Genomic DNA, 17,007 nt, shown 5'->3' with positions numbered 1-17,007 from the left:
AGGTTTCTGTGTAGTGTTTTGCAGACCTTTGTTTGTCTTTTCGTCGTTTTTCCTCTTGGTCATTGTCTTGTCCCTTTTTCTTCGACTTATGATTTTTAAATCTCCCTTTGGAATCATTTGCCTCTTTTTTTAACAATTTAATTGTTTTAGGTAATACATTGAAAAAAGGAGGACAGGAATTACCAAATACACCAAGATAATTGTAATTTTTCTAGTTCAAGCGTTGTTTGCTGTATTCAATTATTATTAAGTAAAACTGTCTCGGCAATGAATGGAAAGTGTGAAATTACCTGCACCCCTTAAAAAACAAAATAACAAACAACAAGCAACAAACAACAAATTAAAAACTATAAATACATAAATACAATAATAACAAAAATAACAAAAATACCTCCCCCCCCCCTCTTAAAATAAAAAAAGAAAAAAAAAACAAAAACAAAAACAAAACAAGCAAAATAAAAACAAAAGAACAATAAAATGGAGTTCTTAGTCTTTTGATTTCATATGTATGTAAATGTAGGTAAATTGCTGGGATTTTTTTTTATGTGTTTCACGACATCTGTAACACTATCTGGTCAGAGAGAGTTTGTGATTAACAAGAAGATGTAGATAGATTATGTAACCATTAGATAGAAAGCATGATGTTTAAAATCATATTCAGTTATTCAGTAAAAGGGTTAATGAATTAAAGTTAGATCTTACAATTGTAACATGAGACACCGACCATTCACCATTTGTAGGTGCATGGCTTTTTTCTCTCGATTAAAATTTTCTTTTATCTTAATTCAAAAACAAATTTTTCAAGATCATACTGGACAAAGAATTTTGTATGGAAACTCAATGTATTGTTTTCCTTCTTAATTTTGAAACAAACCAATTGGTTCACTTCCCTCTGAAATAATATTTTTCAAGAATTTTAGAATAAAAAAAATGTATATTAAAAAAAATCCATGCCTCCCACAAAAAAAGCTCATTTAATCAGCAAAAATAGTTTTTCTCTATGTTTTTCAAGACTGTAAAGTTAGACTTTAATTACATTTTTCAGTACATTTTCTACATTAGTATTCAACGTAAGTATGACAGAAAACAATGTCATTTTGTTATGAAAATAGTTATCCTATACGCTAAAGTTATTTTCATCATTGTACTAGTTTTTTTTTAACGACAAGAATTTCAATTAACCCATAATAAATTGATTGTTTGGTCCATTGTTGTTTGATTATCGTTCAGTGGCAAATATTTGAATTCAAAATATATATGTTCTGCAAATTGTCCCGATCTGCATGAAAGGTTCGAATTTCGAACGGTTTTGAAAAATTAGAATCTGTTAGATAGGGGCAGACTTTTTATCTTATCACAGGCCACATAAAGACCCCACCAAAAGTCATTTCATGGGGTCCTAAACGTACAGAGAGCGTAGCACCAGTGGCGGATCCAGAACTTTTCATAAGGGGGGGGGGGGGGGGGGGGCGCTGACTGACCTAAGGGGGGCCCGCTCCAGTCATGCTTCAGTGATTCCCTATATAATCAACCAAATTTTTTCCACGAAAGGGACACCCAAGCCCCCCCCCCCCCTGGATCCGCCTATGAGCACTCTCCCAGGACAAGAGACGTTGTAATTTAAGTACTCATTCCGACTGGTTATGGCTGCGTATTTTCACATCATTCACATCAAAACGGACGCCCCTTAAAATGTGTTTAACTTCCAGATAGGAGAAATCCAGCTAAATTGTGTATACACTGATAGATGAAAAAATATTGCACGAGAGGATCTTAAATATAAACTTTGTAATTAAGGTACAATTCTCGTTTGAATTGAGTACATTTGTCATTTCAAACCTTTTATAGCTTACTTTTCAGTATGGGTTTTGCTCATTTCTGAAGGTCGTACGTTGACCTATAGTTGTTAAAATCTACGTCATTTGGTCTCTGGCGGAGAGTTATCTCATTGGCATTCATACCACATTTTCTTATTTTTATACAAATGGTGAAGTCAATCAATAATTATTTATGATAAGAAATGATAATAACATGACACTTCAAAAAAAAAAAGTATATACCTAAATTACTCCAGTTCATATATATGTATGTAACATACAATAGTAGAGGGGGAAATGGACAACCTTGTTTGACCTTTTGTCATTTTTTAATACTCAGTCTGTTTAAATTCAAATAAACAAAATATTTCCCTACCTTTTTATAACTAAAAAAAATTTGGAATGCACGTTATTGAGACAACATCCAAACACACAGACATATATCAAGAGGTTACTTTAATATTGGATAAAAAAATACACAGAATTATTATTTTTGAAAAAAAATGAGGTGTTTTTAGTATGTTTCGCCCCTTTTATGTTGGATGGACGAAATGAGACACAATTCAATAAAAAAAAATATCTAGTAGTTTCTGATATATTTTTAATGTAATTAACCATTTTTGCTTTGAGTAAAACTGTATATTTTAATTTTAAAACTAATATATAGAACAACTACATTACTATATCAATAAGATTAATTACAAGCAGACGTGTAGGTGTATGTAGAAAGTTACATGTTTATTTGTAACACAGGTACGAATGTATGATTAGTCAACCGTAAAGCTTGATGGATCAGGGGACATGAAGATGACAGTTGGTAATTTCATTGCAAGAGATATGTCATAATCAGATTATTTAGTATCAAATTTGTAATGATGAAATACATGATTAAGAAAAAATAAATGTCGTACGTAAGGAGAATTTGAACAAGTGTTATATTTTGTTTATCCGGGCAGGAACTTAGAATTTAGTGTTTTATGTCGTGAAAAAATATGGACATTGCAATAGACTTTATTGAGCCTCATGGAATTAAGGCAGTGAGAAATGGTCTACAAACGGAAAAAGTTAAAAATAATGACGATGACTTAAAATTAAGGAAGGAAAACAAGATAAAACGTAAGGAGCAAAAGAAAAAGAACAGAAAAGAAAAGAAAAGAGAAAATTCTAAAAGAAAAAACAAAGACAAACAATTGGGAAAAAATGGCAAACTCGATAACACAGAAATCGATGTCAGTTTGACAACTATTAAGCATTCACCAGATGGAAACTTGTCTTTTTTGCAGTCACAGAATTCAGGTAATAACACTATCTCGGAAAGACCAAGTGCAAACCTTCCTCCTAAAGAATTTTCGGATAATGTGAAAAATGTGAAAATAAAAAAAAACGATGGAATACACATTATTTCACATGAATACGTGAAGAATTTAATTAAAAAAGCTTTTGAAGCTAGAGAAAAAAGCCCTGAAGCAAAATTATCGAAACCTATTCCATTGTCTATTGTGACTTCAACTGAACCCAACAAGCTACGTTCTACTTCCATGCCCACAGCAACTACTGATTCAATGACAGGAACGGATAACTTAAAGACAAACGTTCCGAATGAACCTCAAGTGAGTCCAATAATTTCTGAGTTTACCACAAAAGAAAGCAATCACCCGACAGCAGAAAGTACAACCACAAAAGAAACAGTAACAAAATCGTTTTCAACATTATTACCAACGAGCGGTAAGCAAACATCAAAGCCAATACATATTTCGACAACAGAGAGAACGCAGCAAATTATCCCGGAAGCAGGAAATGAAAAAAAGACGGAAATATCTTCTGCAACGAAAACACCAGAAGTCACCACTGCAAAACTATCAGACGATGTTGCAATTACAATTCCTAATCTCACAAATATTCAATCAACGGAAGTAGAAAAACATCCAGAAATAATAACAACAAATGTGACCAAAAAATCGACAACTACCGAAAAAACAACGGAAATGAAAACACAACCCGAAATAAAAACAACAAATGTAACAAAACAAACAACGAGTTTCGAAACGGCAACGATTTTACCTTCTTCTGTCACACAATTAGAAAGTTTTACTAATGACACTTCTTCAACATTCACTGCAAAAAATATAGACACAAATGTCCCGGATGACAACAAGGAAATAGATAAAACGGAATCCAGTAATACCAAAATGGACAATATACCAAAGAAAGCACATTCCGGTTCAGTGGTTATTCAAGAAAACAAAAACTCAAATTCAACTAAAGCGGATGATATTGATATTATCATTTTCCCATCTTCAAGAGCAGATAAAAGGAGAAGAAAGCAAGAGAGAAGAAGATTATGTGCTAATATTGGTAAGTGAGTTTTTAAACAAAACAATGATGTTAACTTGATTATTTTTTTTACAGATGACTATGGTGTGCAATTGGTTATATGTACTTTTATTTTTTTTTTCTGATAGGGGATGGTCAATTAAGTAAAAACTGCATATTTTAAGTCCATTAATAACGACCAGTTTTATTTTTGTAAAGTGATACATCATCTGCAAAAACTTGTAACGAAACATCAGCCAGGGTAAAGTTTCCGACAAAAATGGGTATTTTATTTATCTTTGGCAATTCAAAATTAAAATTTAAAACTTAACTATAACAACGGTAAAAAGTAGGGAAAAATCTGAAATATAGATATAATTTCTCGTATTTTTTTTCCTCGTTATTACACTGGTCCCTTTGTTTGCGTTTACTGTTTTGAATTTTTGTCTTTAATGCATGACGTTTTGTCCGAGATCATACCTATTGGTAGCAGTAAGCAGTTTGGTATTCTCGTTTGACAGTGATTATTTGTGGTGTTTAGGTAGATTTGTACGTCATATACAGTGTTAGGTGGTTACGAAGTCTGTGACAAGTGAACCGTAATTTGATGGATTTCGGGACATGAAAAATGTCATTCGGTTATTTCCTTCCACAAAATACGTCATAAGCTAATAATCTGAATTTACAGGGATTTTTATTTTACAACATCCTATCCTCGAAATATTCAGTACTAAATGGAAATTATCTTCTTTTAACCGCTTTTTGCTTACAAGCTAAATTCAATCAGAAGCTTCTTTTAATAATATAAATAAGTACAGATCGTGAAACCGTTACAAAATGGTCATCTTTGCGAAGTATGACACATGCAGTAATAACTTTGACGTTGACACTTTCTTTACGCTTAATGATGACCAATCTGTTGCCTGATTGGTTCGACTGTAATTAAGTAGTGTTTGCAGTGTATTGTGTACAATAAACAAACCAACATTAATGGAAGAATACATATAATGTAAATGGAATATACTTATTTAGACTCAGTGAACCTGTGAGAGACACATCCCTATAAACGCTTTTATATATAGAAAATAGAAAATGGATTTGAAATCTGCCGATGTGCTACAACCGAGAGCTATGTTTAATAATAAGCCAATAATATCACCGGACGAAATCAGAAAGCTACTGGAAAGAATGGACGATAAAGTTAAACAAATTCATAAACTTGGACAACAGGTTTTAAATGAATCCACAACCAGTAAACCGACAACACAACCAGTGAAGGAATCGACAACAAAACTTATAGAAAAAACAACAACAAATTCTAAAATTTTGAATGGGACATTAACAAACAACCAGAATACAACAAATGGTTTTGATAATCAAAATCTAGACAACAACTATCAAAAAGTGACAGTGACAACAACATTGGCTCTGCCTACAAAGACCAGGAAGACTGATTCAACAACATTATACCCAAACAACACTACAGAATCAATTATAACAACAAATACAATAGTAACAACAATAAATCCAAAAGGAACCAGTTTCAAATCTGATATAACTGTGAATACTAATGAAACCTTGAACTCTGGTGGTAGTGATTCGGATACAACCACACCAGAAACAGTTATTTCAGACGATGAAGATAAAATTGCTCAAAACTCTGCAACAAAAGATGATGATGTTTCCATTTTTCGCACGTCTGAGGCGGATAGAAAGCAACGAAAGAAGGAAATTAGAATGTTTTGTGCTAAAATCGGTGAGTTTGGTTTATTAGTCAAACCAAACTATTTTCATCTTTTATAATTATTTTATTTTAAATTCATACTTCAACTTTTAAGGTCGTTTTAAGTTAACACGTAATTGTAATTAGTTATTCGCCTTAAAGTTTACATGTTCATTAATTATAAAACTAGCTACACACTGTTGTACATGTTGACAAACTCACGAAGTGTGATTTATGTAATACGACCAACAAGATATCAATGTTCGTGTCTGAATTATAGCTTCTGGACAATTGTACTGTCTCCGGGGTCTTTTCCTTGTATTATGATTTCGTTACTAAATTTCGCCCATATAATATTATGGACAGGTTACGTACACTGCGCAAGAGAAATATGAAACCAGATGATGATATTTGCGGGGAGGAACCAAGGCGTATGTTTTCTTTTATTTAATGTTTTGCGACAAATCTTTGGATTTATTTCAATCTAATTAAAGTTTAATATCCGTACTCGCTCATTATTTTATGTTTGTTCGCTGCGTTGGAGCGACCAAACATAAAATAAATGAGCGAGTTCGCGGACATTTATTTTTTGTTAAGATTGGATTTATTTAAACTCTCTTTTGGTTTATGTCCACGATTTAATGCAATAATGATAATGGAACGTTTAACGTCGAATTGATTGAATCGGAAACAATTTTTAAAACCATAGGAAAGATAACATTTGAAAATAAATTTAAGTGTTTAACCTTTTTATTAATTTATTAAAGATGTTTATGCTAATATTATCCAATTGATAGTAAATAAATAAACTGCGATGAAATAAAACTAAAGAATATAAGAACACACGTAATTATTATATTTTAAAAACTATGACTAGAAAAAATGGCCTTTGGCTACGTTATTTTACGCCTATTAACATGCGATTTATTAATTCTGTTTCACAATAATATTTATAAGACATAAGTAATAATTTTGTTTTATTATCTTATGAAAAGTCCATGAATATTGTAAACTTTGCGTTTATCTTCGAAAGACGATATCTCTTCTGTTAGATAAATAAAAAACAAAATTCAGGTTACTACATTTTGTGCAAATGTACTAACTTTTTTTATCTATATTCTAATGAAAACTCTCTCAATAAATAAAGAAAATTATTTCACTGTGCATCATTAATTACTTGTAATTTTTCATATTTGTGTATATTAATTGATTTATTGTTGGTTGCTTGACGATCCATATTTGCGTATAATATTTGAAATAAGTTTACTTAAAGGTAGTACAAGATTTTATATTATTACAGTTTATTTTTAATTTCTGATTTTGTGATTTTGCTGGTTGGTTGATTACTAAATTTTTTTATTTCAAACTTATTTTCACAAACCGATACATATACATCTAATTTTAAAACATAAACCTACATGTAATAAGAACATTGTCAAATAGTCCATTTTCGAATTGCCGACTTTGTTTCCAATTTTATATGGTTTTACAAGCAAAAGAAAAGAGCATTATGTAATGTGTGAGATATATATGGTTATAGTTCATACTTTGTTAGTTCATAACACACATTATGTTAAAATGGGATTGCAAAAATAGGTTATTACGCAATCTAAGGCAGATCAAAATCAGCTCTTTCCATAGGAGGATACAGATTGTTCTTCATATGAGCTGTTTCTCTTTTCCAATTAGAAACAAAGTAGCTGATTGGAAAAGGGACTATCATTGACTGAAATAATTTAATGTATGTGATCATATTGATTGATGCATGCGTATACGACCCCTTTGTTAGTATTATAGCTAATACATCTTTGTTAGTACTAGCTAATATATCTTTGTTAGTACTAGCTAATATATAGACCGTCACATCGACATTTACTTTTGCTTACTCAAAATTGTAATATTCGACGACTAAACACTTTAAAATTATAGTCCAGTTAAATTGTTCTGATCCAAACCAACCAGTCTTAGCATGCCATTTGATTAACAGACAGGCAACATGATACCATGGAAAAATATAAATTTTTGATTGACCTATCCGTCCGTAGATACAATCGACAATTAGTCCTTTTTTTTTTATAAATAATATGTTTGATAAGGAAATAAGGACAATACTACATGTATTTGATAGAAACAGACATTTTGCCTGAAACTAATGTATATGATCTACAATTATAAAAGATATCATGACCTGAACCCGAATAATTCAGTCCCTCCCCGTGATCGACACTCCCACTCGCGAGGTTCATGTAGCCATCGTAGAGCAGTGGAATATAACGACTGAATTATTCGGGTTATCATGACCTATGTAAAAATCAGTTTAAACGTTATCTTTTGGTTAACATCGAGAGTATCTTTTTCGAATTCATATATCCGATGAATGATATATTACAAATAAAAATAATAAATTCATGAAACTCATTTTAGCATCGAATTGCTAAGAATTTTGAGTCCGGGACATTTTTATGACTTTTTAAATTTTTTTTTTTTTTATAAAAAATGACCTTTTTAAAAATCTTAACAAGAACAGTTGTTGCAAAGGTATGTAGTGTTATATGTTGGTGTTATCTATTAAAGACAATGTTGCCATGGAAAGATATTTTTATCAATTTTAAATCAATTCTTCATTGTCATTACACTATAAATTTATAGCACGTGACAAAACATTTATCGACATAACTGTTTCTGTATTTGCAGATTTTGGGGATGCCAAGAAAGGATTCCAATGTTGTAAGAAGACGTTGAATTGTTTTGACGACCTACCAGAGAATATAGATGAGACAGTTTTCCACAATGGCCACCATGAATATAATGAAGCAGAAAGACTCCATGTTTGTCAGTAAGTGTGTATAGCCCTTTCCCAGTTTTTTTGCTTTCGGTTCGGCCTATAAGTTTAGTTAAGTGGACGACCATTTGATATGGGGACAGGAGGGAGGTGGATTTTTTCCCGCACGAAAGTTTTGTGAGGAACGATAATTAATTTTATTTTTCTTATACAAAGCTGCATAATTTTTTGTTCATGCAAAACACTTTTCAATATTATATGAGTCGGGTATTTATTTTCAGGCTGCTTTTGGAAAGATTATTTATTTTGCCAGTTTCGATGCCAAGTCATTTTTTCAATTATTTTGCCCTAACCCCATACAGAGAATATCAAATGGATTTTCCCTAGAACGAGTTACAAGCAGTAAAAATACACTTGAAATTATAGTTATTAATTAAGATAGTTTTTAATAGCAAAATTAACTGCAGTGACATTTTAACATTTTAACGTGTCTGTTCCATAAATAAATCGAAAGCAACCGCGGATTACGCGAGATTATCCCGATACCTCGTTACGTAAATATCTGTCAATCATTATCAGAGAATTGCAATGCACATCGAAAAGTACATTATGGCTAAGTTTCACAATCGATATCATGAAGTCGATTGAATCAGATGACGAACTACCAGTGGTGTTTTACACTGTTAGTATCTCACTTCCTTTGATGAAATTAAAAGAAGTTGAAACAAGGATTCAATTTTGGTGATCGCTAACCATTTATATACAATTATTTTCCTGCGAATTTACACTACTAATTTGTTCTCCTTATAATTAACGCTCATAACGACACGAAATATATGAATATATGTATCTTTGATCCCTCGATGCAAAAGACGCGCCAAATTGGGAAAATTGTACACGAATTGTGGACTTTGTCCTTTTTCTAAGTTTTCTGTCATATTAGTTTTTCTTACACGATTTAAATAATACATTTATATTGTAAATTTTCATTTATCAGTTATATAAAGTATATTATTCTCCTTACTAAGTTAAAGCTTACAATGTTGAAAAGAAAATTTTGTTTTAGAAGAACTTTTCTGTCGGTCTACGTCTTTTTGCTCTAAATGGATTTTTATAGTAAGATTTCTTTTTACACTCGATCTTAGTAATATCTAACATAAAGGATATTTCAGAAATAATTGACATCGAAATCATATATATTTTATTTATATTTTAGTCATATTGACGAAGCTTTGGTGTGTAAGGATGGTGTGTTTAACAGATCAGTCTGTAAAAATGTTAACCCAATTATGGAAGGCAAGATCAAACCACAGTTAGATAAAGTCAAGTTATTTTATTACAATCATTGTAACAGAGGTATGTATTTCTAACATAATAAAACAAATTCAAAATATAATAATTTGAATGCATTAAAAAAGGTCCAAAAATATGTAAAACAATGACGAATTTAGAAAATATTTAAGATGGGATGGAAAATACATTCGTGAGATTAAATTCAGTAATTTCAAAATAACAAAGAAAAGGTTGCAAAGTTATATAACACGGTTACAGTATTAGGTTTTAGTCATGGTAAGAGGATGTATAGATTCACCAACTTTAAAAACTTAAAGCACAGTCGAACACTAGTAATCGTGAAAGCTTCAAGATACCATTTGAATTAGCCAGCCGATTTTTTAAAACATTTTTTTAAAACAAATTTTACAAAAGTTTTTAACTTGAATGTGTATTCCCTTTTAAGGCACTGCGATAACACCTACAGGAGGATACCCTTCACATAAACCACACCCACACGTCCCACCTACTGGGCCTGGAGGAACAGGATCAGAACAGTATCACAGTCACACAAACTCTTATGCTCCTTACATTGGAGGTGCCATCATGGGTGTGTTTGCTCTGGTTATCATCGTCCTATTTGCTATCTATTGCAGGAAGCGGGTAAATAAAAGGTACGATTTGGTTAATTTTTTTTTCTTTTATTTACATTTAATGCACAAGTTATCTTTTATCGATTATGAAAAATATCAACATAAACTACGAAAAAATACAATATATACCATTGAGAAGAACAACATCGTCAGCATAACATGAAATAATTTACAACAAATGTTATCGAGTGACCCCTCTCATCAGATCAAGAGACTGCTATATATAGAAAGTAACGAAAAGGTTTCGCTCGCTTGTAAGTAGTTGGATTTAAGATATACCGTCTGTGATATCTTTACACTGAGTTTTAAGTCATTAAAAAACCTTTTAAAGTCTTAATTTATTATTTATTTTGCAAAATAAAAAGAAACGAGCTCCATCATGGAAAACTTTACACGTATTACATAATCTTTGGTTCCCTGTGATTTTTTCATATGAAACATTTTCAACACACTTTGCATGTGAGTTAAAAAAAATTATGTGAATGAACATTATTTAATGTTCTCTAAATGTTTACAGAAAAAGAAACAAAGAACAGAGAAATGACCCAGGACGTGAATCTACCCAGTCGTCCAGGTATAAAACTGTCAGTTACAACAGACGGAAGTCAGATGTATATGCTGAAATTGATGAGAAAAGTGTAAGTACAGTCAAGGTGGAAATAATACAATTACAAAACAATTATACGTAGCTTCAAGGGATATTACAAGTCGATGTCAATATACACAAGTTATTTTAGGAAATATCGTAAACAAACTTTTCTTCGCGGATCGATTTGCCCTTTTTTAACCAACTTTCAGCCAATTTAATTCCGCGATTTTCTTATTTTTATTGTTGTTATGTAAGATCCATGTTTGACATTAGCAACGACAGGGATCCATGTGTGACATTAGCACATATGGTCGCGTTATTTTTTTTTCTCGCGCAAAAGTCGCGCCAAAAATCGTTAGCATAAATTAGTTGGGTTTTCCGTCATCTTTCTGAAGATTGACGACATGGAAGGGATCTTACCAAGTCAGAATAGCTGATGACATTTTTCCACTGACACTTATATTTGTCAAACCACCTGCCTTCTTGAAATTTGTTAAGCATATGGCTCCAGAAACTCGACGTAACTTTAATTAAACGCATATTTTCTGTACGATATACGTCATCAGAAGTTGATTGTTTTTCAAATTTATGCTTGGTCACTCAATGACCTATGATTATTATTACAAAATTAATTTTTGGAATTTCGTATCTTTGATTATACAATGACTGTTTATAATCTCATTGAATATTTCAGATGATATCGTCTGTTAGTTATAATATTGATGGACATTCCTGTTCCACAGACGTCACTAATCTCTCGCATTCGAACACAAGCAGTTTTTCTAGGAAATATCAAAGTGCTCCTAGCATTCGACAGTTAGAGCTTGATAATCATGGCTACCTTTCACCAGAGTCAATCATGCCGGAAGATGAACTGAAATCGAATATAGCAGACGAAAACACGTCCACGCATGGATACATCGAACTAAAATCTGAATCGGGAGATAGTGGACAGTCGTATGCTAAACTTGAACCGGAACCGGAAGACGAGTACATTCAAGCAGACGAAATAGAAAGTACTCCAATAAAGAAAAAGAAACCAGATGAGCAAGGTCACATGTACTTTGTTCTTGAAAAGGAAAATGAAGAATCTAACAAAGTCCCGGATCAGTGAATCTGAAAGTTATTTTGTTTGACTGTCTCTTCGTACTTTATGTTATAGTTGTACATACTAGTAGTTATTTAAGGTACTTCTGTGATAAATATGAATGTTCTAAAATCGATATTGACAAAGTGAAGAACGGGATTTGGAGTCGCATAAAGGAGTTGCGCATAATGATACATTTAGTTAAAAGTTGGATATAAATGTGATATTTTCACTTAAAAAAATTCTATATTTGTATATTTCCTTCGCTTGGTGCTAAACTGTGTGAGTACGATTCGCATAGCAAAAGCTGCAGACCTGCGCATAAAGGCTTTTTTATTAAGCGTTGTCGCGGGTTTCCTTTTTGTATGGAGCCGATGGTTAGTTTATTAAAGATATATACTATAACTTTACGAAAATGTTTAATTACTCGTTTTTGAATAATATATTACTGCATTTGAAGTGCTCCGAGCAGTATTATTATAATCTATGCCTTTATTTATGTTTTGATAGTACGTTATTTTTTTACTAATAACTGTTTGTGAACGTCAATTTTTTTTTATCGGTTGTGAAATCAATTTCTATTAATTTCCTTTATGAAAAATGTATGACATATTTATAACACTATTGCAACAACCTTGATGAACCGGATGCGAAACGCCTTTACCATTTATAAAAGAGGAAGGAATTAGTCTGAGATACAAAAGTTTATGAAATCTAATTGAAAATTTTAAGTTTTACTTTTTAAAATGCATGTTTGTACTTTCCAGCTATAATGAAATTGGAAATGCCTTTGTTGAGGTCTGCTCTTAAAGACTTAAACATATTTTCAGAGCAGAATATTACAAGCAATGGGGTTCGGACCCTAACTAACAAAAAAGCTACCATCATATTCCTAGAACCGTCACTGCTTTTCGTTTTAAGTATAGCAATGACGAAACTTAAAATCAAGGTATATTCAAGAAGTTATATTTGAACGTCCTACATGTAACTGTATAGAAAGTTCTGTAAGGATACGCATGCGTAGTGAAATGTCTTCCAACTACAGTAACAGAAAAGAAATCAATAAAAATCGAAAATAATATGTTGATATGATTTGTTATTATTAGTGGAACACTATACATGTAGTTGTCGTAGGAATTTAGAAATAATTTACAGTTTCAAATAAGGTAATAAACAGGTTCATATTATAACTAATGAAGAAGCTTAATAATATCCATAATCTTGGAACTATCGCTATTTTTCGTTTTAAGTGTAGCAATGATGGTACTTAAGTAAAATCAAGGTTTATACAAGAAGTTAAATTTGAACGTCCTACATGTAACTGTATAGAAAGTTCTGTAAGGATACGCATGCGTATTGATATGTTTTCCAACTACTGAAACAGAAAAGAAATCAATAAAAATCGAAAAAAAAATATGTTGGTTGTTATGGTATTATGATTTGTTATTATTTCTGGAACACTACATGTAGTTGTCGAAGGAATTTAGAAATAATTTACAGTTGCAAATAAGCTACTAAACGATTCTGCATGTACACAAGTGGCATAAAGTTTGAGCACGGTGCTTCTGCATAATTCAGGGAGAAACAACAAAGTACAAGTTGCTGTTAGAAGGAACTGTTTACCCTAATGAATCACGTGTTTATTGGTGGGGTTGGTGTTGCTCAATCTGTTGTTTTCAGTATGGTGTTTTGGAGACTGTTGTTTGTTTTTTTCGTCGTGTTGTTTTGCAGTGGTTTTGACTGTTTTTCATCGACTTATTTTTTATCTACCTTTGCATCTTCTTCTATACTTTGGAATAAACATTCAACATTTTGCTGCTGGTAGGATGCAGAAGTTACATAATGTTTCCAGAGTTGTTAACATAATTCGTCCTTGTATTCTTGATAGATGTTGAATAAAAACAGTGAGATGCATCACAAATATAAATACTGACTAACCTCTTATGAGTTTGACTGTCCCTCTGGTATCTTTCGTCCCTCTCTTTAAGAGGGGCGTAAAGAGGGGGTATCTGCACGGAAGAACGCGAAATGAAATTGCCATTTCACGATGAACGAACAATTAAAAATTTCTTGCACGTTGATCTTTTTACCGATTTCATGAAACGGTAAATAACGAACTTTTTTCACGGCTGCACGTGAAATAAAAATGGCAAAACACGTTGCACGAAAATAACCCTTTACCACCCTCTCTTAATCCAATGAAACTGGAAAATTACAAAATAAAAACAAAACAAAACAACAAAACACTATGACCAAAAGAAAAAGCAAAGAAAGACATACAACAGTAAAAACACTACAAAGAGAAAGTACAGTTCGAGCAACACTAACACCATCAAAAACCGGGAGTAAACTCAGGTTCTCAGGTATGATAAGTAGTTCTTGCTTGTTTAAATTCTTTGATGAGTCAGATCCAGTGATCGGACGCCATCTATATCTGATGGGTAAAATTCATTTGTCTAATCATAAGACAGAACCAAATGTATACGCAATCGTTAAGTAAAAGAACAGAACAAACAGGAAAACAAGATGTTTTATAATACACTTGATTGAAAATGAAAGAAAAAAGAAGAAACAAGACGACAGCGATTAGGCAATACAAACCATTAGTTTTTAAACAGCTTTACAGCCAAAAAAATATACAACTAGACAAACAATAGCCATGAAAACCCAAAACAACATGGTCCTACTAAAGATTTGTTGAAATCAGACACGTCGGAAATGGGGCAATTCCTTCTTCATTAGTCTTACTCGTTGCATTGTTAATTTTATTTAGTAGAACTCCTGTAATAAGTCGTAATAAACAGTATGTCAATAACAAGGGAAAGAGGATGTGATTGTGACTACAACAGATAAGACATTAATTTCCTTGGTAATCAGTGACAAGAACACTAGTCTAGTCTATTTCGTTACGACGTTTATATCATTACAAGGTTCTCACGGATGCACAGCAGGCAGTTCTATGAAACATAAACATAGTCAAAGAACAAAGATTGAACAGTTCACGTTGTTTTCCCTTTAAAAAACATTGAACATATTTATTATATTTTCCACTCCATTAAAGAGGTAGGGCCTATTTCCCCCTGCATTTATTTCAACTGCAGGGTCAAAATCATTATTCCGTTTTGAACTTTTGAAAATTGTGTTGGAATGACTATATGAAAGACAGCATTTGTTTTTCGTAGGGGGATACGAGGATTTTTGCCGGATTGGTCATTTATTTTCATCTGTAGCTACGCATGCTTATTTTCATTTTGGTTAACATTTGTAATCTCAACTTTCCTGCATATGATGTTGCAGAATATTAATTTTCATCCTGTCTTGTGCAAAGTCATGTATTTTCAGTTCTTACCAGGCCAAGTTATTCATTTTCACCCCACCCCACCGGAAAATCAAATGGTCGTCCCCTTATGTTTTTCTTTCCATAGTATCTGAAAATTTGCTGACGTCTATCACAATCACATTTTTAGCAAACTTGCCGTTGATACTTTTAATTTTGAAAATTATACCCAAAATTTATTAAAACCTTAAAGTTCACAATGTCATATGAATCTGTGATATTTGAAATTAAATGCAAGACGTAAGTACTATACGTAAATGGTCCTGCTAATGTGAAATTAATGATGGGGAACTGGTCCTACCTTCTTATTAATCATTCTAGACTTTCAGTAAGCACTCACCATTTGATGTTAAGGTAAAGGGATAGGAATTTATTTCGGAAAACTATTCTATTCTTCTTTTGGAACATAAACATTACCAAGTCCGACCACAAATGTAACCAAGATCACTCATACCATCTGTTATCACAAGATTTATGATTAGTTACATAATATTTTTTTTATAAAGAATAATTTATTAGTTCAATGAACTTATGTCCGACTACAAATTAAAACTTTGTTCGTTTGAGTTTCGTAATTATCCATCAAAATCTAAATTCGTGCACTGAATTCATGATCAACAACGCCAAATATATCTGTGATATAATAGGTATTGGATAAGCTTTAGCAAGGTCGAACAGCAAGTGAAAGAAAAAGTTTAAGGGTTTTTTTTTGTTGAAATTTTGTTGAAATTTGTCGTTAATGCTAGAGAAAACATATCCAGTGAAAATTAAATGTATACATCCTGGTTCAACTCAAAACAAAAGATTTATGATATGTATATATAAACGATTTTAGAAATCTACCAAAACAGAGTTATCGCACTTGAAATTGACAATAATATTATAATCAGTTTTTGTTTTATTCTTGAAAGATGTGGAGGAACAGGTACAAAATCGACTGAAATTAAGCAAATAAAAAAAAAATGCACGCGGAAATAGCATGCCTTTCAGCTTTAAGAGACCTGCGAGTTTAACATTGAAATAGGCAATAACGCCCTGGATATGCAAAATGTAACATCCGTTTTCACATCATATTGTGTCGTTCTAAAAGTGTAAAAAAAGTTTTTGCAATTATTCTGAGAAAAATATCATGCTTCAATATAGTATTTATAGAATTTTCATTTTCATTCAGTCGTAATTTTAAGATATCAAGACAAAATAATATCTTGCCAAAAAAACAAAAGGCAGTCATAACTTTATATATATAGATATAAACTCACGACTTTTTTTGTCATTTTATTATCATAATACATACATACGTGTACTTATATACAAATAATAAGTTTGACAGGCCAAATCAAGCGTAAAATAATGACAAATCTGTGACATGTAAATATACGACTGACAATTTTTATCCACAAAATGTATGTACTCTAAAACACTTTGTCGATTATT

The 17,007-nt window shown here is 31.8% G+C and overlaps 1 protein-coding gene across 3 annotated transcripts; it reads left to right on the top strand.

The window, feature by feature from the left end:
* Positions 1-2,644: 2,644 nt before the first annotated feature.
* LOC127719020 (uncharacterized) lies at positions 2,645-13,323 on the top strand. Of its 3 annotated transcripts, none has more exons than XM_052225099.1 (6): positions 2,645-4,172; positions 8,548-8,689; positions 9,852-9,991; positions 10,374-10,581; positions 11,078-11,198; positions 11,844-13,323. In XM_052225099.1, the coding sequence occupies exons 1-6, from the start codon at positions 2,810-2,812 to the stop codon at positions 12,261-12,263; spliced, it is 2,394 nt and encodes a 797-aa protein (XP_052081059.1). In that variant the 5' UTR covers positions 2,645-2,809; the 3' UTR covers positions 12,264-13,323. The 3 variants fall into 3 exon arrangements, with proteins under 3 accessions (XP_052081059.1, XP_052081060.1, XP_052081062.1); XM_052225100.1 differs by lacking the exon at positions 2,645-4,172 and adding an exon at positions 4,944-5,886; XM_052225102.1 differs by lacking the exon at positions 2,645-4,172 and adding an exon at positions 6,095-6,284.
* The last annotated feature ends 3,684 nt before the right edge of the window (positions 13,324-17,007 follow it).

This window comes from Mytilus californianus, unplaced genomic scaffold (assembly GCF_021869535.1).
Source record: "Mytilus californianus isolate M0D057914Y unplaced genomic scaffold, xbMytCali1.0.p SCAF_1, whole genome shotgun sequence".
In the NCBI taxonomy this organism is placed as follows: domain Eukaryota; kingdom Metazoa; phylum Mollusca; class Bivalvia; order Mytilida; family Mytilidae; genus Mytilus; species Mytilus californianus.
The sequence above is the reverse complement of the archived record's forward strand: the minus strand, read 5'-3'. Positions and strand labels throughout refer to the sequence as shown.

What these genes read in the sequence shown, in the direction of transcription:
- LOC127719020 (XM_052225099.1), top strand. Translation starts at nt 2,810, where the DNA reads ATGGACATTGCAATAGACTTTATTGAGCCTCATGGAATTAAGGCAGTG. An exon ending in GAAAGACTCCATGTTTGTCA is followed by an intron (nt 8,690 to 9,851) that starts GTAAGTGTGTAT and finishes TTTATATTTTAG; the next exon opens with TCATATTGACGAAGCTTTGG. An exon ending in TTACAATCATTGTAACAGAG is followed by an intron (nt 9,992 to 10,373) that starts GTATGTATTTCT and finishes TTCCCTTTTAAG; the next exon opens with GCACTGCGATAACACCTACA.